Source organism: Podarcis muralis, chromosome 13, assembly GCF_964188315.1.
Source record: "Podarcis muralis chromosome 13, rPodMur119.hap1.1, whole genome shotgun sequence".
NCBI lineage: Eukaryota > Metazoa > Chordata > Lepidosauria > Squamata > Lacertidae > Podarcis > Podarcis muralis.
The window spans coordinates 32,090,987-32,116,348 of NC_135667.1; the positions used below are offsets into that span (position 1 = coordinate 32,090,987).

At 46.1% G+C, this 25,362-nt stretch overlaps 1 protein-coding gene across 16 annotated transcripts in view; it reads left to right on the top strand.

Annotated features, from left to right (window-relative positions):
* Nucleotides 1-25,362, top strand: part of SRCIN1 (SRC kinase signaling inhibitor 1) — a 259,534-nt gene that overhangs the window by 125,166 nt on the left and 109,006 nt on the right. For 10 of the 16 annotated variants that reach the window (XM_077917324.1, XM_077917322.1, XM_077917321.1 and 7 more), the window contains one exon: nt 25,169-25,192. The exons of 2 other annotated variants lie outside the window; for them this stretch is intronic. In XM_077917324.1, coding sequence (XP_077773450.1) covers nt 25,169-25,192 — 24 coding nt within the window. Of the gene's footprint in view, nt 1-12,499; nt 12,875-25,168; nt 25,193-25,362 lie in introns of those variants that run through there. 4 more of the 16 variants (XM_077917328.1, XM_077917330.1, XM_077917329.1 and 1 more) reach the window with 2 other exon arrangements.

The following is a 25,362-nucleotide window of genomic DNA, read 5'->3' on the forward strand; positions in this document are numbered from 1 at the left end:
AGGCTCCGTTAATTTTTAATGACTGCTTCCTCCTCAGCAGACGGTGGCCAGGGTTGCGCTAGGCCACATCCACGAGAGACGGCGCTCTGGATGAATCCACCGGTACTTGTGCGGCATTTTAACAAACCGTTTGGACCTGGTCCAGCAGGAAGCTCTCCAGAGCAAGCCCTGTTGAAACCAAGCAGGGCTCCTGCACAGCTCCACTTCATTTCAGCGGGGCTTGTGCAGTAGAACTTCCCGCTGGACTGGACCTCCTTCCCTGCTCACTTGGCTGCTGCCTCTAGAAGACAAAAGCAACCCCCATTTTCTCTTACTGGGTTTGTTTTCATTTATTTTCAGTGAATTGTTTTAGATGTTCCTGGTATTGGTACAGGGAAACTGTTGGTGTGGGTGGGTGAAAAATAACAGCGACCGGCGAAGAAGAATATAATGACAGCACCTACAGACTGACATGGCTTTTTTATTTTGATCGGCTGGGAATATTGTCTGAAAGTTGAAGAGCTCTTTCAAAACAAATAATTGAGTGTGCAAATTTTGTACAGATAGATGAGAAACCAGCACCTGTGAAGGTGTTGTGAAAGGATTATTTTGTTTAAATCCTGCATTATCCCTGGCTTTACGTAGGATGTTATTATCCTTTTTTTTTTTTTTTGCTTTATTTTCTTTATTGAGATGTGATTATTGAGATTCTTTAAAACTGCACAGTTGTGCAAATGGTACAAGCCTGCAAATGGAGCTTGTTTATGCAGATGTGTAGCAGATTTGCCTCATTTACTTTGTAAGCAGAGATAGGGTTTTGTAGCTGTCAAAATCTAGATTTATTTATTTTCCCCATCCTTCCATTCTTGTCCAGAGAACCATGGAAGGAGCAGGAGACCATACACTAAGAGTAAGGAACCTCCAGCCTTCTAGATGTCATGGGACTCCAATTCCCATCACCCCCAGCCAATATGGCCAGTGGTCAGATATGATGGGAATTGTAGTTTGGGCTGGCCAAATCTTATCAATTTCAGGTTCTCTATTCTTTTTACCACCCATCCATTTTCAGAATCCAAATCCTTCTTTAAAAAAAAGTATGAAATGCTGATAATGCTTAATATTTTTAAGCAAATCTACTGCGTTTCCTCTGGGATTCCACATGGCATGGCATGATCGTTGCCATGCAGATGTCTAGACCTCCTGGCTACATATCTGTTACATGCACAGGGAATTTATTATCTGAACTGAACAGGCAGGGGAGCTGGAGGCAAGAAACTCAGGGACTCATCTTAGAGCCAAAAAAAGAGAAGAAAAAGAAATGCCTTTCAGATTCTCAAATCCAGTTCATGAATTGGTTTCCCTTTGATTAGCACTTGAAACCTGAGCTCTCTCCCTTTGAAGGCACTAGCCGGCTTCAAGTGACTGTGATTAATTAATTCCTGGTTAGCAGTTCATCAGATTTCACAAAAGTTGCAGTGTGCAATTCTGAATTTGTATCACATCACCCACCGTGGCTGTCAGGGTCTTTCGATTCCTGTTTTACAAATCAGCTTTTCCATGGATTTGTGGTTTCTGATTTGTACACCTCAACTGTCCCAAGGAGGACGTCTTTGATTCGGAAGTAAAGGCTCCTCTTTTTACATACATCTTACATTATTTCTTAAGGCATAGGTAGGAAAGAGCATTTGTTAGCACTCTGGACTCCTTCGCAGGTTGCTTCAGTGGCTCAGAAGCCAACCTAAGACCCGGGGGCCGGATGCGGCCCAATCGCCTTCTCAATCCGGCCTGCGGATGGTCCAGGAATCTCTGTGTTTTTACATGAGTAGAATGTGTCCTTTTACAGTGGTACCTCAGGTTACATATGCTTCAGGTTACAGACTCTGCTAACCCAGAAATAGTGCTTCAGGTTAAGAACTTTGCTTCAGGATGAGAACAGAAATCGGGCTCTGGCGGTGCGGCAGCAGCAGGAGGCCCCATTAGCTAAAGTGGTGCTTCAGGTTAAGAACAGTTTCAGGTTAAGAACGGACCTCCGGAACGAGTTAAGTACTTAACCTGAGGTACCACTGTATTTAAAATGCATCTCTGGGTTGTTTGTGGGGCTTGCCTGGTGTTTTTACATGAGGAGAATGTGTACTTTTATTTAAAATGCATCTCTGGGTTATTTGTGGGGCATAGGAATTCGTTCATATCCCCCCCCCCAATATATAGTCCTGCCCCCCACAAGGTCTGAGGGACAGTGGACCAGCCCATGGCTGGAAAAGGTTGCTGACCCTTGCCTTACTCTGTATCTCCTTCTGTACTTCCATCATGATAGTGAAAAGCTCAGGATGACCTGAATCCAGTTCAACTCACATTCCCTTCCAGCCTTGCACTCCCAGCCAGGCAATGGCTGAGCAGGAAGAGAACCCATATTGGCTCTACTGCCTGGTCTGAGGCTCCCAATTATTAACTGAGAAGAAGCAGGCTTTTGCAGTGATGTTGTTGGGTGGAGGAATTTATAAAATATGGATGTTGTGGTATGTAAGAGTCATTTTTAATGTAGCTGATACTCCAGAAAAACTGTCTGGCAGATGCATGTTATCCAGGCTGGCCTGAATTGACATGAAGCAGTCACTGGGTGTAGTGGACATGGGCTTGGTTTGCATGTAACACGAAGCCAAACTGGCTTAGCACAAAAGAGCTAATGGGCAGGTTCCCAGAGTGGAGATCGTAACTATCTCCTCCAGACAAACCATGAGCACCAAACCAAGAACAAAACATAAACCCAGGATCAGATATAACACAAAGCCAAACCATGGCTTAGCCCTGGGGGAGCAGGACCAGGGGAGGAGCACAACAGCTGTGATCTTCACTCCAGGAACATGCACTTTTGCCCTTATCTGTGTTTGGCTGAGTGCTGAAGAAGAAGAGTTTGGATTTGATATCCCGCTTTAGCACTACCCGAAGGAGTCTCAAAGCGGCTAACATTCTCCTTTCCCTTCCTCCCCCACAACAAACACTCTGTGAGGTGAGTGGAGCTAAGAGACTTCAGAGAAGTGTGACTAGCCCAAGGTCACCCAGCAGCTGCATGTGGAGGAGCGGAGACACGAAACCGGTTCCCCAGATTGAGAATCTACCGCTCTTAACCACTACACCACACTACACCACACTGGCTGAGCCACAGAGCCCCCTTTCCCTCTCTCTGGGTCGTTTAAGACAAATGGAAGGAAGGGGTGCCTTTTTGAGTTCTTATTTCAGGTGCAGAAATGCTTTCACCATGGGTGGGGAGCCTGTGGTCCTCAAGATATTGTTGGACGCCATCTGTAACCAGCATGACCGATATTAAGGTATGGCAGGAGGTCCCATCTGACCTCCAGCAATGCTACCTTAGCAATTTGTGTACCCAGTCTGCCAATCTTCACCATGGCGTATGGGGCTGTTTGCAGAGGTTAGCTTTACAGATACTCATAAGCCGCCCATGGTCCACTAGGCCTGTTCATTTTTGCTCGTACATCACAACCTCTGGCTAAACTAAAATTTGCAGAGCTTTTCAGCTCTTGGAGCTGTACCCTTGAAAAACCTCCAGAAGCACGACTGCTGCTGCAATAGATATGTGTCCATTTTTAGTAGGAGTGACGCAGTAATATATTGCATAGTCCCCCTGAAGAATTAGATGCTCCACATTCCTCATGGCAAAAGGGGTTCCTTCTTTTGTTTACCTCCTTGTCTAATCTCTACCTTGTTCTCCATCTTGAGTGTCCTGACCAAGGATTCTATCCAATGCTAGTCCTACTGAGTTTAATTTAGGTTCATTTTTTTACGGGTCTACTCATGAGTAGAACTTAGTTTAGTACAACTCTCATGTAGTGGCACCTTGCTGCAACAGGTGGGAAGGTCCTTGTAGGGCAGAGTTTGGTTTCCAAGAGCAGAGGTGACCACTGAGGAAAAAGGCCATGAAATCCAAGCAGAGCAGTTGCCACTTCTCTTCCTCTGCCTCAGAAACATGTCCCAAGATTACCCTGATTTAGTCATCTGGGACACAATCCAAGTTAGAGTAGGAGGCGCTTGATCATGGGTGAGGAGAGGGACCTAGTCTTTCCTGCCTTCAGAAACAACAGGTACAGCTATTTTTAAGAATCAGAACATTAAAGTGTAACGCAAATCTTTGTGACAAGAGTGTGTCAGCTGACCAAGCTGTCAGTTCCTTTAAAGTAAATTTCCAAATGGCAAACCTCTACAAAAGGTTCCCTTTTTCCAACATCTTTGAGCTGCTTTACAAAACACACACACACACACACACACACACACACACACACACACATATATATATATATATATATTAAAGGTGCACGCTTAGAGCATACCTGACCATGAAATGTGGGCATGTGACAAAGAGATGAGTGTCTCGGGGAACTATGGTTGGCTGAGGTTCCCTACCTAGTTAGGCACAGTGGTAAACTGGTTTTGTTGTTATCTGTTGTTATCGCACTTAGAGACAAATGTCTATCCATCCATTCATAGATATTTATCCCGCCTTCCTCTGAGTTAATATCAAGGTTGCTTCCAATATACTTATTTTTTAAAACGTGCATAGAACATATTGGTGCAATTAAAAGCCATCCTTGTTTTAAATCCAATACAGTTGATAATTAATTTTCCAATTTGTCATGTGGAAGACATGTCTAAATAGAGTATTTTGACTACTTGTCTCCAGAAGGCAAATGGTGTTGAGACTTGGAAGCGGGTTCCACAACAGCACAACCACAGCCGAAAAGACCCCGCAGATGTTGTTTGGCAGGACTGCAAATAGGAAGGTGCCACGGACTGTACAAGAAGGAGGCTATTCCCTCAATCAGCAAGTTGTAAGAAGAGCCCTGCAGGATCAGACCACAGGTCTGAAGGGTGGGGAAATCATAGAATTGTGGGGTTGGAAGGGACCCCAAGGGTCATCTAGTCCAACCCCCTGCAATGCAAGAATCACAACTAAAGCATCCCTGGCAGATGGCCACCCAACCTCTGTTTAAAAACCTCCAGCTTCCAAGGAAGTCCGTTTCACTGTCAAATAGCCCTTACTGTCGAAATGTTCTTCCTATTATTTGGTTTGGTTCCTAGTCCCCGGAGCACGAGAAAGCAAGCTTGCTCCCTCTTCCATGTGACAGCCCTTCAGATATTTGAAGATATCTATTATATCACCTTTCAGTCTCCTCTGAAAGTGGTGGACTCTCCTTCCTTGGAGGTTGGATGGCCATCTGTCATGGATGCTTGAGATTCCTGCATTGCAACAGCTTGAACTGGATGACCCTTGGGGTCTCTTCCAACTCTACAATTCTATTATTCCCTTTCTCTTAGCTGCTGATTGGCCTGTTCTTTACATAAAGAAACTAAGCTAACTGAAGTCTGATAACATACTGCTTGCGGGGGGTGGGGATGCTGCTCACCTACTGATTATTAGAAGTGGGCAGGAAACAAGATTCATTTTTCGGGTGGGGACTGTGGGGAGTGGTTCTGGCAAAGAAGGACAATAGCCTGAGCAAAGACATACCCTTGAAACATCCTCCTATCTCTCAGCCCAAAGTTTCAAGTTTTTGTTCAGTCTTTCCCAACCTGCTATTATCCTAGACAGGTTGCCGGACTCCAGTTCCCATCAACCTCAGCCAGCATGGCCAAGGATGATGAAAGTTGAAGTCCAGCAACATCTGGAGCTTGGGGGATGCTGGTTTAGTGGACTTGAGTGAGGCAATTAGCTGAATAAAACTTCTAGTCCTAATTACTTGTCCCTTGCCAATTATTCAGCCAGTGCCTCAAGGACTGCCTCTCCCCATACGAACTGACCCGGACCCCATGATCATCATCTGAGGCCCTTCTTTGTGTGTCTTCTCCACAAGAGGTCCAGAGGTGGCAATATGAGAACAGGCCTTTTCTGTGGTGGCCCCCATTTGTGGAACGATCTTCCTAGGGAGACTCGCCAGGCGCCTTCATTACATACTTTTAGGCGCTAGGCGAAAATGTCTCTCTTCAACAAGGCATTCAGCTGATTAACATTCTATGGCTTTTTAAATGTGTTTGTGGGAGGAGGGGCTATTGGTTTGCTTTTGCTTTTCATAGAATCACAGGCTTGTAGAGTTGGAAAGATCCCTGAAGATCATCTTGTCCAACCCCCTGCAATGAAGGAATATGCAGTTATCCCATATACGGTGATCAAACCTGGATTTTATTAATGTATTTTGGATTGTTTTTCTGTTGTGAACCACCCTGGGATCTTCGGATAAAGACCAGTATACAGTTTTAATTAAGAATACCACTGATTGCTCTAAAATGGGCCAGCACAACCTTTGACCCATCAAAGCTGACTGCAGCCCAACAGTCTTTGTATGGTTACCCCATCAAGGACTCTAGGAAGACTTCCTGTTTTTGCTTGCTGCTGGGGAAAGCAAAAATAGCCAAGATTCTCAAGCCCTTAGTGCAGGCATAGGCAAACTCTGCCCTCCAGATGTTTTGGGACTACAACTCCCATCATCCCTGACCACTGGTCCTGTTAGCTAGGGATGATGGGAGTTGTAGTCCCAAAACATCTGGAGGGCAGAGTTTGCCTGTACCTGCCTTAGTGGACCATAATACACAGTGGGCATGTGGACCACGTTTGGCTTGGTGCATCACAGTCATGGCTTTAAAACAGGAATAGCCAATGTGATGCCATTCAGTTTTTGTTGGGCTCCAACTCCCATAGTCCCCAACCATTGCCATATTGGCTGGGGCTGATGGGAGTTGTAGAACAAAAAAAATTAGAAGGGCACCACATTGGCTACTCCTGCCCTAAAATGTTAGCCATCGTATACATATAGAGTGGAAGCTGAATGAACAACAACCTTTAAATGACATTGGAGAATGAGTCAGAAAGGCAGTCGAAACCTTTTCCCAATGTTTGAGGCTTGTGTAAGATTTTTAAATATGTTTAATGCCTCATTATTTGGAGGAGGAGGCTGCTGGGAAATTTGGCTTCTTGTTTCAGAGGTGGTCTCTGGGGTCTGTGTGCGCAAAAAAAGGCCCCCTGACATGAATAGAAACGCTTTGCAAATGTCATAGCTTTGCTCAATGCCGCTGCCGTTGTTATAATATGCGGCGCAATCAGAAAGCGATTGCGGAGTTAATTTTAATCGTGCGTCTATGTAACTGATGGGGAGGGTGAAAGCAAGGGGAAGGCATATGTATAATAGCACAGACATCCATCAGGCAGATCAACAACAATGAGAAAAGGAAAGGAAAGGCTCAGCTAATTTAAGATCCAGATGGGAGGGAGATAATTTGAAATGGGAATGTTCGGCAGTTAAAAAAATAAAACACCTCCTGTCTCTGCCTGTGGGTTGGGGAGACAGGATGGTACCAAAATCCTGTGTCCTGACAGGTTGTACGGGGAGGCCTTGGAATGCATGAAGAAGGGTTGACGAATGGCAAACGCGTATCGTCTTGTTTAGCACTCGTGGCGCAGAGTCTCTTTTTTTGGTACTCCAGTTGAATGGAAATGGGAAGCTGACATTGACGAAGGAATCCAATTGGTTTTTGCTCACCCATTGGAGGTCTGGTTGTTCATCTATCATTGCTCTCCCAGGTCTCAGTGAAAGGCCCAAGTGGTAGCAGAAGATCACCACTGCTTATAAAAGGATATCTTTTGCTGAACAAATTTAGATCGAAAGTGTAGGCCTTTTGCGTTTCATCAAATTCTTCATCAGGCGGAAGAATCGGGAGTTCTGCATGGAGTGGGAACCTGCTGGACTACAACTCCCATCATCCCTGGCCACTGAACGTGCTGGCTGGAGTTGATGGGAGTTGGGAGTCATCTGTAGGGCCTCAGTTTTCCCTATCCCTGGCATAGAGCAAGCTGGTGTTCCTAAGTTTCCCTCTGCCACCATCCCAGCTAGAAACTTGCAGGTGGAGAGAGGTTGTTTAAGCAAAAGTCAGAATTCTCCAGGCGTGAATTTCCGTATATTTGTTCTCTATGTTGCTGCCTTCCACCCAGCAGTGCTGCTCAGTACAGTAAGTCAGAATCTACCAGGTGGTAAACACAAAGGAAAGCTCCCAGCTGCTTCCTTCCAACATTCCTCTGCATCAAACCAGTCTGTGAGACCCGTCCTGTGGTTCCCAACCACTGGTGCTCCGAGGCATATTGCCTCCAAGGTAGAACATCACTATCGGGACTAGTAGCCAGTAGCAGCCTTATTCTCCTGGAATTTGTCCAACCATCTTTTGGAATCGATGAAGACAAAGGGAAGCCAACCTCAGGCAAAGCCAACAGGGCAATTTGCCTGTAAACACCCAAAGAAGATTAAAAAGCAACCAACACTAAAAACTTTTCCTAGTTTCCTCAAAAAGAGAAGAGCAGTCCTCTGACAGTGCAAAAGGACTAGCCATCCTTCAAATGTCCTTGGTGCAATCAAAACTGTTCCTCGATGAGTTTGAAACAGCAGCTGAAAAGGGGAGAAAAATACAGTAATTTTTTTTCTAATGGTTGGCCTCCTGTTCCCCTCCGCTGTCCTTGTTGCCTTCCGAGCAGCTAAATTGCTTTGAAAATGTTCTCGTGTCAGCTGAGACCTGGGTGGCATGTGCCAGTCTGGTATGCACCGTAAAACACACACACGCACAACCACATATATACAATTATAAACGATGGGAAATGGGAGATTGCAAAGCCTCGTCTGACCTTAACCTCTAAAGAGAAGATGCGACAGCATGAAGGCCCAAATTGCTCCCTGTCCCAACACCCCTGGAGGTTGTGAGTGGCAGAAGAGGGTAAGGACAGTTGAATGGGGGAATTATTTGTTTATTTCGGCACTGCAGCAAAAAACAAAAACCCAACCAACATTTTTTTAATAAAAAAAACCTTCTGTAAAAACCACATGAAAATGCATAAAAAGTTGGAGGGATTTGCAGCTGCTGTGGTGTGTGTGGGATACTGGAAAGGGCCAGTGAGCTTTTGCCAACTGCATCTTTTACAGCTGCCAAGAATAAATATGATTTGAGAAGAATAAAAACATAAATGGGAGAACCGACTCTAATCAAACTTTAAGCAATACCTCCCAGTTTCCTCTTAAGTGGGAGCCCAGGGATCTCTCAGCCAGCCCTCCTTGTTCCCTAAGATACCCACCTAGCAAAAAGAACATACACAAATATTATTTTCATTATATTATATCCCAATTATTCACAGCAGTTGTGATCACTATACATTCACAGAGGTGTGGTTTTTTTAAATGTGCAAGGCATTTTTTAAATCTATCACCTCATTCACCAAGGGCAATCCCTGTAGAAACTAACCTCTGTGTGATCTTTTCTTCTGGGTCAGCTCCCCATGCATGCAAAAGTGGTGCTGCACAGTACTGAAGAACCCCTTACAGCCAGCACTGTGTGCATATGGTGCTATGGTGCATATGGAGGTGTAATGCAAAATATCTGGTGGGCACCAGGTTGGGGAAGGCTGGGTTAGTGAGTACCAAAGTCAGAGACTTGTCTGTGGTGGCCCTGTTTCTTTGGAATGTCTTGTGCAAGGAAATACATTTGGCTCCTGTTTTGCTGGTCTTTAGGAGATCTGTGAACACTCCCTCCCCACCCCACCCCACCCCACCCTCTGCATTTGGATAATTTTATGCTGCAGTCTGTCAGCAGATGTTTTCATCTCCAGCTGCTGTCTTTAAGGTTAGAATCATAGTATCATAGAGTTGGGAGGGACCACAAGGATTATCTGGTCCAATCCCTTGCAATGAAGGAGACCTTTGCCCAACATGGGGCCTGAGCTTAAGAGTCCTTGCTTAATTTTAAGATTCAATTGGTACTCAATTTAATAATTTGTTGCAGAATCCCCATCCCCAACAACTGGAAAAATAGCTCGTGAAAAGAGTCTCAGTCTCCTGGCACTGAGCTGTTTTAAATTGCCAGACCATTGACCCCCATGTAGCTTGGCAATGCCAACAGTGTGTAGAAAGTACTGAGCTACATGCACCAAAATGCTGAGCTAGATAGATCAATGCTCAGACTCTACACTGACTGGCAATGGCTCTCCAGGGTTTCAGAAGGGAATTTTTGCCAGCCTCATCTGGAGATTCCAGGGGTTGAATCTGGGACCTTCTGCCGGCAAAACAGATGTTCTGTCACTGGGGTCTGGCCCTTCTCCAAATAGAGTAGGCGTTTTGACCACATGCAAAACCAAAGCTGCAGCTGGTTTGTTAGTAGAACAGTTTGAAGTTGGCTTGTGGTGCTGCACTTCAGTATTGTGTCTGGCGATCTTGTTTGTGAGGTTGATCTCCTAAAGCCTGGGCCCTGTGGATGTTGGTTAGTTATTAGTGAACCTTGCCTTAGGATGGTTCAGGTTGTGTGTGGGTGTTATCCCTGGACTCTAAAAATGTGCATAAGGTAAACGACTAAACGCAGTGGCTCATTACACTTCTCATGCTAAACTGTGGTTTGCACTAGCTGCAGATTAGAACGCAAACTGTGGTTTCAACTTTTAAACCTGCAGCAAGCAAACCATAGCATAATGCTGCTTACCTGATTTCATTTTCCTCCTCTCGGCATCATGCTTACTCCTGAAGGTTTACAATTAAGAAATGGGGAACCTTGAAGCATGGACCAGCTTAGCCAAGGAATATCCTTCCAGTGCCAAAAGCCGACAATCTTATTGGACAAAAATCCACTCCTAGTTTTCCTTCTAAGCTTTGTTCATTTCAGCAGCCTAATTTAGGAAGTCTGTTGTTAAACAACTGATCATCAGAAAACTGGGCTGATTTACTGTAAATCACCCAGGATGTTACCACTAGATCTTGCCTCCCCCTGGCCCACCTAACCTTTTAATATTCATCCTCAACGGTAAGGAAGCCCTCTTGCACATTGCTCATTTATTCTGATCCATCCCTTGCTACTCTGTCTTCCACTGCTCACTCCCCAAATTTAGCTTCTTGGGGCAAGGCTGTGTCCTTTCGTTTGTTTTGTTTGTTATGTTGCTCATTAAAACACCATGAAAACTGAGAGTTGTTGGCATCTGTCTGTCTCGAGAGACAATGGAGTGCACCTCCGGGGGTGTAGTCAAACTGCTGTGTTAGCAACACTGAAGTGACCTCCCTGGTGTGCAAGTCTGGGCAGTGTGCATGGAGGTTTTAGGCTGCCCAGATGACAAGCCCCACCCCTCAGCCTTACCAATGTGGTGCGAAAGAAAGCAGAGCAATACATTTGGCACCAGCTTGGCTCCAGTAGTTGCTAGAAGGAGGCATACAAGGCACCACCCAAGCACCTTAGGGACCCCACTCCAGATTTGTGTAGGGTTTACTCCTTAGCCTTTTCTTCTCCTGAAGATATCTCCCAAGGCAGCAGAGGTTTAGGATCAGAGTTTTCCTTCCCCTTCCCAGGTTGATGAGCCCCATCTGCCCTGTTAGTGCTATATAAATAATAAGTAACAACAAAACCTTCCAAATCACTGGATAATAATAAACCATACAATCCATTCTTGGATTCCCTTCCCCCACTTCATTTTTTTAGTAGTTATGTGGCCACAAGTGAGCGTCGCCAGCAGAAAAGCCTTGTCTTATTTTTGCCTCCCTAAAGCAAGCCTGGGAAAGCTTTTGGCCCTCTGCAGGTTGCTGAGAGCCAGTGCAGTGTAGTGGTTAGAGCATCTGGCTAGGACCTGGGAGACCAGGGTTTGAATTCCAGTCCAGCCACAAAGCTCACTGGGTGACGTTGCGTCAGTCATCCACTTTCAGTCTAAGGATTGTTTTGGGGATTAAATGAAGAGGGGGAAGAGTCATGTAAGCCACCTAGAGTTCCATGGAGAAAAAGGTGGGATGTAAATGCAGAAAACAAGCAAACTCCCATCACCCCTGGCTATTGGCTGTTCTTGCTGGGGATGATGGGAGTTGTGGCTCAGCATCATACAGAGGGCCGGTATCCCCCCCACCCACCTGTCCTAAAGCCTGCTTCATCCAAAGGCGAGAGTGAAATCCCTCGCCATCCCTGGATGCTCTCCTTGTGCAGACAGGTGTTTGAGCTTTGAAGTCTTGTGTGCAAAGGGACCGCAGTGACGGAGCACATGCCAGGGATCCATGTGGCCCTTGAGACGCTGCTGGACTGCAGCTCCCATCATCCCAGATCATTGACCGCAGTGCCTGGGGTGGATGGGATCTGGAGTCCGACAGCACCTGCAAGACCAGAGGTTCCTCACCCCTGCATTCAGTCTAGTTGAAAAAGATCCCGAGCTGCTGCCAATCAAAGAGTGGATGGGTTGGCAAATGGGCTCTGCTTGCTATAAACTTGCTTCAAATGCTCATATGACCCCTGCATAGTCCAGATCAGGATGTGTGGAGGGCTGTGGGGCGGGGCGGGGGGGGGTCAGAGCTCAGAATGTGGTGGTGCCAGCCCCCAAAACCTGAGACCAGACCGAGCCGTCGTCCTCTTCCCCCTCCCCCTAGCGCTCCAGCCGGGCATCATGCACAGCTTCCAAAAGACAGGTGGAGTCCTGGTTGCCACGGCGACAGTGTCCTTTTAAGGGAAGCTAGAGGAAGCTCCCGTTGCATTGCTAAGGTCAGGCTTGGGGGGCTAGGATGGCATGCGTGTGATGGAGCCCGGGATGGGGGGGAGAGCTGCACCTGCATTACTCTCCCCTCCGAGGACGGGTGATTCCCCCCTCCCTCCCCACGCAAAAGAAACCTGGCATCTCCCCCCGCTCTCCATCACCACCTCTGCATAACCCAAGAACGAGAGAGAGAGAACCGTCTCCATCAGCAGCGGTAAAAGGAGCGCGGGGAAAGAAGGCAAAAAGCGAGCCGCTGACGGATGAATTTATAGACACTGCAGCCTCCCATTGTGTGCAGCGGGCTGCTGCTAGGTATGGCAGGAGCAGGAGGCTGTTTAAGGTGGCCCAGCGGGATCTAACCTGTGGCAGGTAAGGAGACTGGCGGAAGCAAAGTTGAAGCAGGGAGGAGGAGGAGGAGGAGGACAGGTGAAGGAAGGCGATGGGAAGAAATGGCAGTGGTGCTTGGGGAGGGATGGAACCGGTGGTAGGAATCGGCAGCTCAGCTCTTGCATCTTTCCACCGGTGCTCAAATTATGGAGGGAAGAGAAAGTGCACAGAGCTGCTGCTGCTCCTGCCCCCTTCCCCAACCCCTCTGACTTCCGCGGATGCTTTTGAGGGGGGGTGTGTGTGTCGGAACCTTTTAAAAATAAAAATGAGAAGAGAGATTTGTTCTTTCCACGCCTTCTCCTCCCCAATTTTCCCTGTCATTCGATCACTGCACCAAACTGTGCAACAGAAGAACTGATCAGTGACACCCCGCCATCCCAAATCTGAAAAGGAGGGAGGGAGGGAAAAGCAGAGTCTCAATTAGAAGGACGTCACCGTAGCCGCGTGTCCTGTGGGGCTGCAGATGGCTTGGGGGGGGGGGCAATGAGGGGCAATAAGGAACACTAATGTAAGGGACAGATGGTTACCCTATAGGGTGCGCGTGCACACACACACACACACACACACACACCTTGTTCTCCCAGTGGCTGCTTGGATGTGACCATTACATATTGAGCATTGTTGGGCATATTTTATTTGTATGTTTTTTGGGGGGAGGGGGAAGAGGCTTGTGTGATTCTGCGTTGTTGCTAAGCCACATCAGTTACAAGACTCTGAGGGTCAGCTTGAATTTTGGTGGGGAGTCAGTGTGAGTGAGGTGGGTGTGTTTCGTATGCGTGCCCCCCCCCCCCCCGCAACCCAGGGGAAACTGACAGAGGCTTGCAGCACCTTGAAGCCTGTCTTATGTATTATTACGGCATAAGCTTTGGAGAAAAGGGCAGCGTCTTTGGGGCAAGGATAATGATTGCTTGGTTACATTTGTACCCAGTCCTTTTTTTTTTCTTCTGGACGGACGCAGGAGTACGCATACCCCTAAACATTTTGTGAATCTAGGTTTGGCCTCATTGAGGGGCAGTATTTCAATATGAGTAGGAAAATGAGAGTACCCCTAAACATTTTTTAAAGGAAAAAAGCACTGTTTGTACCCCTTCCCCATCCTCAGAGGTGATGCACATGGGTGTTACATCATGTCATCCTCACAACAACCCTGTGAGGTAGGTCAGGACAGGATGGGACTCAGTAACTGGCCCAAGGTCACCCAGTGGTTTTCAAAGCTGAGGGAGGATTGGAACCCACTTCTCCTTAGTTTCAGGCTGGCATTCTGACCACTATACTAGGGATAATGACAAAAGGGCATCATGTTAATTAAGATGGGCGTCTTGTGTTGCCCCCTTCTCCCAGCATACTGGAAAAGCTAGAGTAGCAGGAAATGAGCTCTTAGAGGTATCAGACCTACCTTTGCGGACCTACTCAACAGGAAACTCTTCCCCCAGATGTGTGGCTTCTCTACATTTTCAGTGGAAAAAGTGTACTTGCATATGCTCAGAAGCACTCATTTTATTTCACACAGTGCAAGACGGAGCCATAGCACTGAGAATGGGGCAGAGTCTTGGGCTGTGTTCACACTCCTGTTTTCTGTGCACTCATTTGCAGTGCTGGGTTTTTAATCCACAAGACGTCATCCAAAATGCATATGCACCCTGCACTTTGATTGATGTGTAGTTTCTCAAATTAGCTTCACACGGACTGGAGACCTTAAGCCATTCCTAATTTGAACACCTTTTCATAGGGTAAAGGCATCCCTGCCTTGTCCACTCCTCCTCTGGTGTGGCACAAGCAGAAACGAATCTGACTCTAATGAAGCTGTGCTGATGCAAATCGCTAATGAAGAAAGAGCTGTGAAATGCACAGGGATGGGGACCAACTTCACTGTGCTCTAAGGTGGTAAGGTGAACACCTCCTTGCCAAGCCCTTTCTTAGGTTAAGACTTCCCTTCTTACTCCTTTCTCTGGGCTGCCTCACAGGATCCCATGGGTCAGACTAGAGAGCTGTGATATGTGCCTGCCTTGGGCATCTTCTGCAACCCATTCCTAAATATCTTTGAGAGAAAGGAAATATATTTGCATGACTCCCTAAAACCTCAGAAAATCTATTTTTGCTTCTCCCATTTCCATGCCTACCACCATCACCACATTCATCAGTGATAAAAGCTTTGACTCACACACCCTCCATTAATATAGTATTTGCAATTTCCAATTTTGCACTTGGGCGTTATGCATGATCTACCTAGAATGTTACTGCAAGGTGATAACGTTTTTAATGCTCTTTCCACTGCATTTTTCATTTGTGCAACAGTTGGGCAGCATGGTGGCTGCGTTCATCTAGCGAATCAGGGTCAGCAGGCTGCCTTAAGCCTAGTTCTCACAGAGATTGAAAAATATCACTTCAGACTGTATCTTGGGGCTCACATGCAACAGACTGCACATGGGAGATTCTTCTTTTGAATGCCATTTTTATCTCTTCTTTCTTCCAATTTTTAGTACTCCCTGCAAGTAGAAAAGTAGCACTGTAAGGAGTGAACTAGGAAGGAACATCCCCCCCCCCAGATGTTGCTAGCATGAAGGTTTGGGGTTTTGTTCTGTTTTGTTCTGTTTTACTTAAAGTGGCATTCAAAAATGACATCTCTGGACTCCTTTGAGAGGAAAGATAGCACCAAAATTTAATAAATATTCTTGTTCTTCCTCTACCGCCATCTTGAAGTGGTTAAGTCCAGTGTACCATCTCAGGATTCTGTTACTTCACTCTGTTGCATGTGTAGACGGATCTGATTTAATGTCCCTGCAGATTTGTGCAGATGGAAAACTAGTCAGTCAGGGATGGGAGCAGGCTAGGACACATCTCCCTGACATGCAAGCTTTCTACAGGAAGAGCACTTGTGTGTGTGGATGTGTGGACATGCATTCAATTATATATGTCTCCCCCTGCTGGCTTAAACAAGCCACTCCACTGAAAGAACAGCGACGATGTTTGGCTCCTTGTGTCCTTTAGGGTTTCTATTCTGCCAAGTCTTGTAATTAAGAAGTAGTGTCTGGGGATTTTCTAATTCCTCCTCCTCCCCAATCCTCTTTCCTTTTGTGCCAGGTCCTTTAGATTATGATCTTGAGGGCTTATTATTGGTAAGAATGGGATGAAAATGTTTAAGTTGGATAAGTAATATTGGAGCTTGGATTCCTCCGTGAGATGTTGACCTTCATTTGATTTTTATTATGACATCAATTACTCTCAATATGTATCATATTTAGGCTGTAACTCACCCTGAGTCCTAGAGCATACTGATGCAAGTATGGTGCATAAGAGATGGTGAGCGCCAGTGTGGTGTAGTGGTTAGTGTGCTGGGTTAGGACCTGGCAGGCCAGGGTTCAAATCCCCACTCAGTCATGAAGCTCCCTGGTGTGACCTAGAGCCATTTGCTCCCTCTCAGCCTAACCTACTTCACAGGGTTGTTGTGAGGATAAAATGGGGAGGGGGAGAATCACGTATGCCACCTTGAGGAAAGGTGCGACATAAATGCAAATAAAAATAAATAAATTGCATATGTGCATAATGCAAAAAAACAAACAAAGAAACAACATTCATATAGCACCCCACGTAGAGCATCAAATTTGTGCGATCCCATTCTCTGCCCCAGAGGGATTGCAGTACATTCTAGGTGGAGAGAAGGCTGGAGTCCTGCAAAAAAGGAACTAGGTTTTAACAGGAGATACGTACCAGCTCAGCTAATAGAGCATGAGACTCTTAATCATAGGGTTCGAGCCCCATGTTGGGTGAAAGATTCCTGCATTGCTGTGGGTTGGACTAGATGACCGTCGTGGTCTCTTCCGATTCTACGATTCTGTGATTCTGTGAAATGAGTAGTGGGGAAGAGGCAGGTGGTAGCGGATGAGCAAACTAGAAGAGGCTGGGAATATTTGCTGAAAGAAATGAGGAAGCAAGCTTTGGAAGGGGCTCCTTCAAAAGAGAGAGGGAGAGAAGCAGCTTAGAGGCTCTTTAGTGGCCCCGGGTGCACTTGATCACGGCTGCTGTGTACAAAAAGGCAGCACAAGGATGTTTTCACCTTCAACAAATGATCCAGCAATGCTACTTCCCAGCTCCCTGAAAACAATTGATGTAGATCTGCGTGTGGCTGGCGGGAAGTGGGTGGGGAGAAAAGGGGGACATCTGTGTTGATGGCTGCAGGTTGGCGGATGCCTTGTCCCCTTGTGGCACCTTGTAAACACAAGCTGGCTATGCGATGGAGCGGTACCTGCTTCATAGCATCTGATTCCATCAAAGCTTCATCTCCCCAGAACTGAACAGGCAAATATTTGGGAGATGAAATTAATTCCTGGGTTTGGCCTTTCTAGATAATTGTGGCAGGATCCTTCTGTTTTCTTTGTTTCCTCTAGTAGTAGTAGTAGTAGTAGTAGTAGTAACAGTAGTAGTAGCAGCTGCAGTAATAATGCATTTATATAGTGCTTTAGTTTACAAAGTGACGGAATATGTCACCTCAGTGAATCCTTAAAAGATCCCTGTAAGGTAGATTTCAGTATTATTCTTATGAACAATTTGAACAGTATTGTTCTCATCAACAATTTTGGGCAGCATTAAAGTTAAAAGCACCCACCTCTGAGTGATCTCCCCCCCTCCCCCCTCCCCGTGATCATTTTGCAGCATCATGACATCATCCTGTTCCTTTGGTGACTCTCCGTTGGCTGGGGCTGCCCATGTGACTGACTCAGGAAGAATTGCTTCCACTCTGAATAGGCTTCACTTGCCCTCAGTGATGTCTGTATATAGTTAAGCCCGATTGGCTAAATAGCTCCATGATATCATCCTATTAACCAAAAAAGAGCAAACACAGTCTTGGCTTTTAAATCTGAAGAGGACAGGCGAAGTGAGCAAATACAGCTTAAAATGACATAGAGTTTTCAGCTGGTCCTAGTCCTGGGCATGAGAATGGGATGTTAACTGTTGTGCTTCCCATTTTCCTGTATCAATTTTGACTCTTCAAACCTGTGTGGCAGCTACACTTGGAATGCCTTATACAGTTTTAGTTTAGAAGCTGCTGCATCTCACAAAGGCTACTGTAGAGTTGAAAAGGGGACGCGGGTGGTGCTGTGGGTTAAACCGCAGAGCCTAGGACTTGCCGATCAGAAGGTCGGCGGTTCGAATCCCCACGACGGGGTGAGCACCCGTTGTTAAGTCCCTGCTCCTGCCAACCTAGCAGTTCGAAAGCACATCAAAGTGCAAGTAGATAAATAGGTACTGCTCTGGCGGGAAGGTAAACGGTGTTTCCGTGCGCTGCTCTGGTTCGCCAGAAGCGGCTTAGTCATCCTGGCCACATGACCTGGAAGCTGTACGCCAGCTCCCTCAGCCAATAAAGCGAGATGAGCGCCACAACCCCAGAGTCTGGACCTAATGGTCAGGGGCCCCTTTATCTTTACCTTTAGAGTTGAAAAGGGCATACAGAAAAGTGCAGCCAAAGTGCCACCTGGATCATTTCTCCTATGAAGAAAAGCTACAGTGTTTAGTCTAAGGGGAGAATGACTGAGGTTTCTCCCTCTCTCACAATATTTAAAACCAGTGGTCAGAGCATAGGAGTCAACTCCTAGGGGCCAAGGTCTCTTTGCCCCACCCTAAAATATTTGAGGCCCCCTCAACGTTGCTGGGCATTGCCAATCAAATGGTGGGTGGGTGCCATGTCATGTGATTGATTATGTGAGGCGGGGCTTACATGGGCCTCCCCCAAATTTTATTCAAGTTGGCCCCCCTGGGTCAGAAGCGGATTTAGGGGAGTGCAACCTGTTCACCGGCTCTGGGCACTGAGCCAAGAGGGCGCCGTAGGGGGCCCCTGCAACAACAATGTAGCGAGAGGTGAGGGGGCATCAAAGTTTGGCATCGCACAGGCCCAAAGTCCACCTCAGGGGTCACCTAATGAAGCTGAATGATAGGATATTCAAGGCAGACTCACAGCAACTGGTATTCCAAGAACATCTCCAACTTGGCTAGTAGCTCTTGATAGAGCCTCATCCTCCACAAATTTGTCTAATCCTCTTTCAAAGGCATCCAAGCTGTTTCGTCATTGCTACGTCTTGTGGAAGCAGGTTCTGTAGTTTAGCAATCTGCAGGAGGGTCACCGGTTCGTTACCCCTGCCTCAAGAGGAGGATCTAAGCAAATGAGCTGTGGTAGGGAGCTGCTGGAGGTGACCAATGAGAGGGGAAAAAACTCTTCTGGAATTCTAAGTTGACTTCATTGGGGTGACAAGGGAGAGGCCAGAAGGCAGCCTTTATGGTCAGAGCCCAGCTGCTCATTCACAGAAGGCTCTGTTTGTGCTGTGCTGACCAGACAATGGTAATACTTCCATGGAATATTTTTTTTCATGGCGTGAATTCAGAGTTGCATATGAGGCATTACAGCAGCTGACCTGCTTCGTTTAAACCCGGGTCTGTCTCAGTCACATATAAAAGCAAGGGTGGGAGTATGATTTTTAAAGCAAAAGGGACATGATATGCCTAATTCTGACCTGAGAATCAATGGATTAAGAACTTTTACCTGAGTTTACTTCTTTCCTCCTCCCTACCACTTCATTTTCCTTTTGAGTTGTGTCACATCTTGTAAACTTGAAGGCAGGGGTTGCCTGGGTTGCAGTGATTTGTAAGCCACACTGGGAGTATTTTTGTTTTTCCTAAAGTGCAGGATATTTTTTTTTTAAAAAAGCAACAACACCTAACTAATTAAAAAAATAACAGACAGGATAATGTTCTGTTTTGAGTGTAATTCATGATAGTTGGGTTTAAACTGATTGTAAGAGTGAGGAATTACCGTAGCTGGGATGTGCTGATAGTGTCCAATTTTTACATACAATTGATTTTGAGAGCTGGTGTCTCATAGTGACTAAGAGTCTGGTTTTGGGGGTGAATGGACGTGGAAACAATTCTTAATGGGAGCTAAACACGATCCCTGTTTCCTTCCTTGTCTATGGTTCAGATCTCACCTCTCAGCTGTGACCTCACTAAGTAGCCATGGGCATCTGTTCTCAGTCTCACAATTTCGATACGGGGTTACGCTGCAGCTGCTGATAATTATCTGACCCATATCATAGGGTTGTTATGTGGATTGTTGAAATAATGGATGGGAAGTACTTAATAATAAACAAACAAACAAACAAACAAACAAACAAACAAACAAACCCCATTATTATTAGTTCAAATAGGGAGCACTGCATTTTAATGGGTAACTGATCAGTATTTAATTCACTGAAATGTGCGCCCTTAAAAGGCACAGCTAGGAATGGCCGGCCTCCTTGAAATTTTGCATTCAGCCTCTTTCTGTTGGGTCTTTGTTGTCATGGCTGTGCTTGAAATTTGATCAGCTTTGCCACTTCCTGGTCACAGTTCCCATGGCTCTCTCTGTTGCTGAATGGAAACCAGGGAGAACGGAGCAGGGAACTGCTAGGGTGGGAAGCTACAGAGCGAGAAACCTGACTGCTCTGCCTTATCAGGGAACCGCACCTGCTGTCACATCAGGTTCCCACTGAACCGGGATGCCATTTTCTGAGATGCAGATTCCCCTCCAGAATTTGAGAGCGGATTGTGGATATCCGAGAAGCTTACAGTGCAGCACTGATGAGCAAAGCAAGGATTCCAAACCATCTGCACTCATGCTGTCGGATTCTGTGGCAGGAGTGGGGAGTGACCTCCAGGCTCTCTGCAAAGAAGAAAACACCTTTTTGAAATGTCGAGGGTCCTCAAACTCTCCTTTCTAGAGCAGGCGTGTAGGGCAGGGGGGTTAATATCCAAGCTGATCCACTCCAGGCTTTGCATGTCTGGTTTTCTAAATGGAGAACTGTCAGATCAAAGTGTATGGACATGTGCAGGAAATCTGCTGGAGCCTTAACATGGCCTTTGCAAGTGGTTTTCTGGACAGCGTTCCCGTGCTTACAAAAAGGTAAGCCAAAATTTTGGCCAGTAGCTGTTTTGGCAGGTGATCTGGAGCCCCCACAGAGGGAATGGCTTCTCCTTTATTCTGAGGTGGGGGGTCTACTTACTTCCCAAACCTTCGAGGCCAAAACAACACAGGGATATCCAGCACCATCTTGCTCACTAATGGGTTTCTGTGGAGTGTCTGGCTGGTCACCATTGGAGACAACAAGATGCTCTTACCCTGAATGTGCCTTTCCTCTTTCCCAGCATGACAGCTTCTATTTTACACGCACTAATTTAAGCCAACTTATTAGCAGAGTGAGGGTCCTTAAGATAGCCAGAACCAAACCATTCATGCATAAGAGGGAAGTTTCAGCAGACTTGGTACAGCCCCCAAATCTGCAGGGGTGCAAAAGAACATTTAGATCATCAACAACAACAATCCTCCAAAGAGGGAAGGGGTGGGGTGGGGAAATAACTTGTCCAATGAGGACTGAGCATTCTCAGTGGCCATGAATTCTGACTGACTAGGGCTGGAATAGAAAGTTGGAGAGGAAGGATGGAGTTCTGGAACCCTGATCGGAAGCAACATTTTGTTGCAGATCCCCACTTTTTAAGAATGGCATTTAGCACGCACTCAAAAGCTCTCCGTCTCTCTCTCTCTCTCTCTCTCTCTCTCTCAGCTTTCAGTGATACATGACCTTAAGTTGTTGCACCGGAGACAGATTTTGGGCCATAGCTCTGGCTCAGTCTGCCCCAAAGCCAACCTTAGCTGGCCTGTGGTTCTTTAATCATGTGGCTGTACTTTATTCCATGTTGCAATCCACTCCTCAGCCTTTGTCATTCTTCATATCGTCCTTTCCACACCGTTTGCCTTGCTTTTATCGGTGCTAATAAGGCTGTCATTTCAAATCCACTCACATGCCCTTATCTCCCTTTGATTCTCCCAACCAAACAGAGTGATATTAATTGTGCCTCTCCTTCCTGCTTTCCCTTTGAAAAAGAAAAATATTCTGCTGATGTCATCACCACCCTCTCCTGCTGCAATGCAATTGATTTCCCATGCCAATAGCTGCACTGAAGGGTATGCACTGGATAGCTGTGGGGGCATAGCTGAGTTCCACTGCAGAGATCAACATTTTTGCCAAGAGGCAAATAACAAGCATGTTAAGCCTAGCCAAATATTCTTAAACCAGGGTTCAGACACCCAGTCCTCACCAATGCCAAAGCAGAACTGCCTCTCCTCAGCCCATATTTTGCTTCAAGTCAGGAATGCTGTATGGACTTACCCTTAGTTTGGCTGTTGTCAATGTGGACGAGTCCATGATTTCCCCCACACATGCAAGAATGCTCCCACCTTCAGTAATTCAGTGCATAGAGTGCAAATAGAGTGCTGTCATGTCCAGGGTGCAAACAAATCACTATCTTTCCCAGTGACATACCTGCCTGTAAGGAAATACGCTCCATTGACAGCTCCATACAGCATAAGCCAAAGAATACGAACACAAGAGATGTAAGCAAAGTGCCATTTGACAATACATGTCTTAAAATAGCCTAGAAGCATATGCCCTTCTAGTGCCCCCAGTAACTCGATTTGTTGAACCTTGGTCAGTTCTACATGCAGGAGAGTCTTTTTTTCATGGATATACAAACAAGCAGCTATCCACCTGTGCTTTGAAGGGGTGCCGTCTTCAGTCATTGTTGTACAACATGATTTTTTCCCTTCTGAATAGATCACTCCATAGTTTAGGAGGGGTTTGGTGATGTGGAGGGCTGGCCTTTTCTTTTGCCTGCTGTAGAATTCCCCTGCAATCTTACCCATACATACTAGGATGACTTACTTCTGAGTGGATAACCATAGGATCACACAGTAAATCTGGTATTCTCTAGGAGACATCAAAGTCTGCTGTTATGGTCCTAGAGCCACATACAACATGTGGGATGAACTCTTTATTTGGGCCAGTTGTCATTTATCAACCAGAAAGGTTTTGAATCTTTGTTGAATCAACCTGTTTTTGCAGGAGAGGCCACCAGAGGCTCTTGGTACCTTCCTACCACCCTACCACCACCACTTCCTCTCTCTCTTTTACATATGTGACAATCAGTTAATCAGAAACCATCATTTGCAAAGCTTGGTCTAAGGCAGAAATCTGTGCAGGCTTCCAAGTCCTACAAACTCAGAGCACTTGGGGACATTTCTGCCCTGGTTCTTGGCTTCTAGCACAAAGCCACAATAAGGCAAAACCATCACTTTTGTTCTAGGGCTTCCAGGCTATTGCTATTTTCAAGTGGGATCCAATCTCATAACTAACAAATTCACATTCAGCAATGACACTTGATTGGGAAGTCTTGGACAAGAAGCCCGCTTCCCCAGGAGACCAGACTTATTGTGTTAATAACGATGGGAAAGGTAGAATCTCTCTTTGCTCCCTGTAAGCAAATCAGGACAAATGGTAAATAGCTCACCTTGCAGCTATAGAGGCACATTCTGAGACACACGTGCGCCGTGCAGACAACAGCATGTTCTCATTTGCTCACTTGATTCTCACATTCCTCAGCACCCTTTTTTGTTTTCCCTTTTATCAAATTTTGGACTGTAAGCTCCTTTGGGGCAGAGAACTTATGGAACTCTGCAAGTGCCACATACTTGCACAGTTGGCGACCAGATAGGAAGGAAAAGGTTTGCTTCAGTTCATGCACTAAGCTAGGGGCAAGCTGTTAGTGGCACTTGGGTATGATCCCGCTCGCAAATCAATTCTATTGTGCTTCTGAAGACCCTACCAAATTTTAGCCAAGGCATGTTAGAATGCTTGCCCACAGTTTGACTTGTAAAGAGAATGAAATCGTTAGGTACCTCCGCTTCCAGAGTTGCCCCAGTCTACTGTTGTAGAGCATAATTCTGATATCTTTCTCTCCCCCACTCTCTGGTTGTGTTTCTCATAGACCAATGTGGCATTTTCACAGTGCTCTGTGCGTGTGCTGTATTGGGGAAAATGCTTTTCTTTACCCAGAGGGTTCATCCGCTGTGATTGCTGTGTTGAATGAGGTTGCACAAATGTCACAGGCGCCTGTTGTGTCTGCGATGCCACTGGCAATCAGCAGGAGAGCTCCTTTCCCACCCAGGCCCATGAGATTTGGTGATCTTGGGCACCACCCGGGCAAAGCGAAGCACTTTGAAGCCCCATTGTTTTCCATGGGGAGTGTGCTGAGCACATGGGGGATTTCTCCCATGGTAATTATAGAATTGTAGAGTTGGGAGGGATGCTGAGGATCATGTAGTCAAGCCACACAGGAATATGCAGCTATCCCGTGGAGGGGGGTGGGTTTCAAACCTGCAACCTTGTCGTTACCAGCACCACACTCTAACCAACTGAATTATGGGATGCCCAAGGTGCTTGATGTTGGTTGGATTTGTTGTCGCCACCATAGCTTTATAATGCCTCCCTCCCTGATTGATTGCGTGAGAGCTCGTGTGACAGCTGTTGGTGTGAACTGAGCCAGCCCAGAGAGTGCAAAGCAGGCATGGCCTGGGGAGAGGGTGTGTGGCCTGGGAGAGTCCCAGGGGCCAGGGAGAGAGGTCTTGCCCACCTGGGTCTGAGGTTCCCAACCCTGCATTAGGTGGTGGGACAGGATCTTACGCTATTAGCTGGGGTGAACATAAGTATAGAACCAAAAATGACACGTGCTTAGCACACATTTTGTGGATTTCACTCTTAAATCTGCTTAGGTTGTGTTCTTACAGGGCAGGGGCTGACCCGGTCTTGCTACAAAGAGATGACTTTATGACCGTGATGGACACAGCCCAGCCACCTGGTGCAGACCTTCTTTGAGGAGTCTTAACTTCTTGGGCAGTGGAATCAAATTATGCAGAACGAGCAACTGCTTCTGTATCACGTTTCCTAATTTTCATAATATTTGCTTCATTCTTTTTTTAAAAGATGAAGCACTTTTTTTATTGGTATGCGTATTGCCCCCAACCTTCCTTTAAAAGATCCTTGACGTGTGTGTGTGTGTGTGTGTGTGTGTGTGTGTGTGTGTAGGGCGGAGGAATCCACTTGCAGTGAAGTCTCACTTTGGTACCATTGCATCTCTACCTGTTTGAAAGCCTTCCTCCAGAACACCCAACCCAATTTACCTATCCATTTTAGCAAATCCATTGCTTTTTTTGGTTTTGTTTCTTTTTCTTTTCTTTTCTTTATATAAAAAAACACCATTGGGAGGGGACTTTAAACAAACCAACTTAAAAACAGTAACGCCTCACGCAGTTTAAAGTCAACTGTTTGCTCAAAACAGAAATCTTAATGGTATTTTTTTGTTCTGTTTTTTTTTTTTGTTTTGTTCTTTTTTCTTTTCCTTTTTTTGTTTGTTTGTTAGCAACCAAACTACTGGAGCTTTAAGGTCAGTACTTCCAATTTTTACCCACACCCAACGCTTTCGTTTAAAGGAAAATTGCATGCGCTTTCCCACCCTTTTCTCTGTATTTTTTTCTGTACGGTGTGCACAGGTTCGGGGAGGGGATTGGGGAGGTCTCTTTGGCTTTTGCCCTCTCTTCCTTGCACCAGATCTCC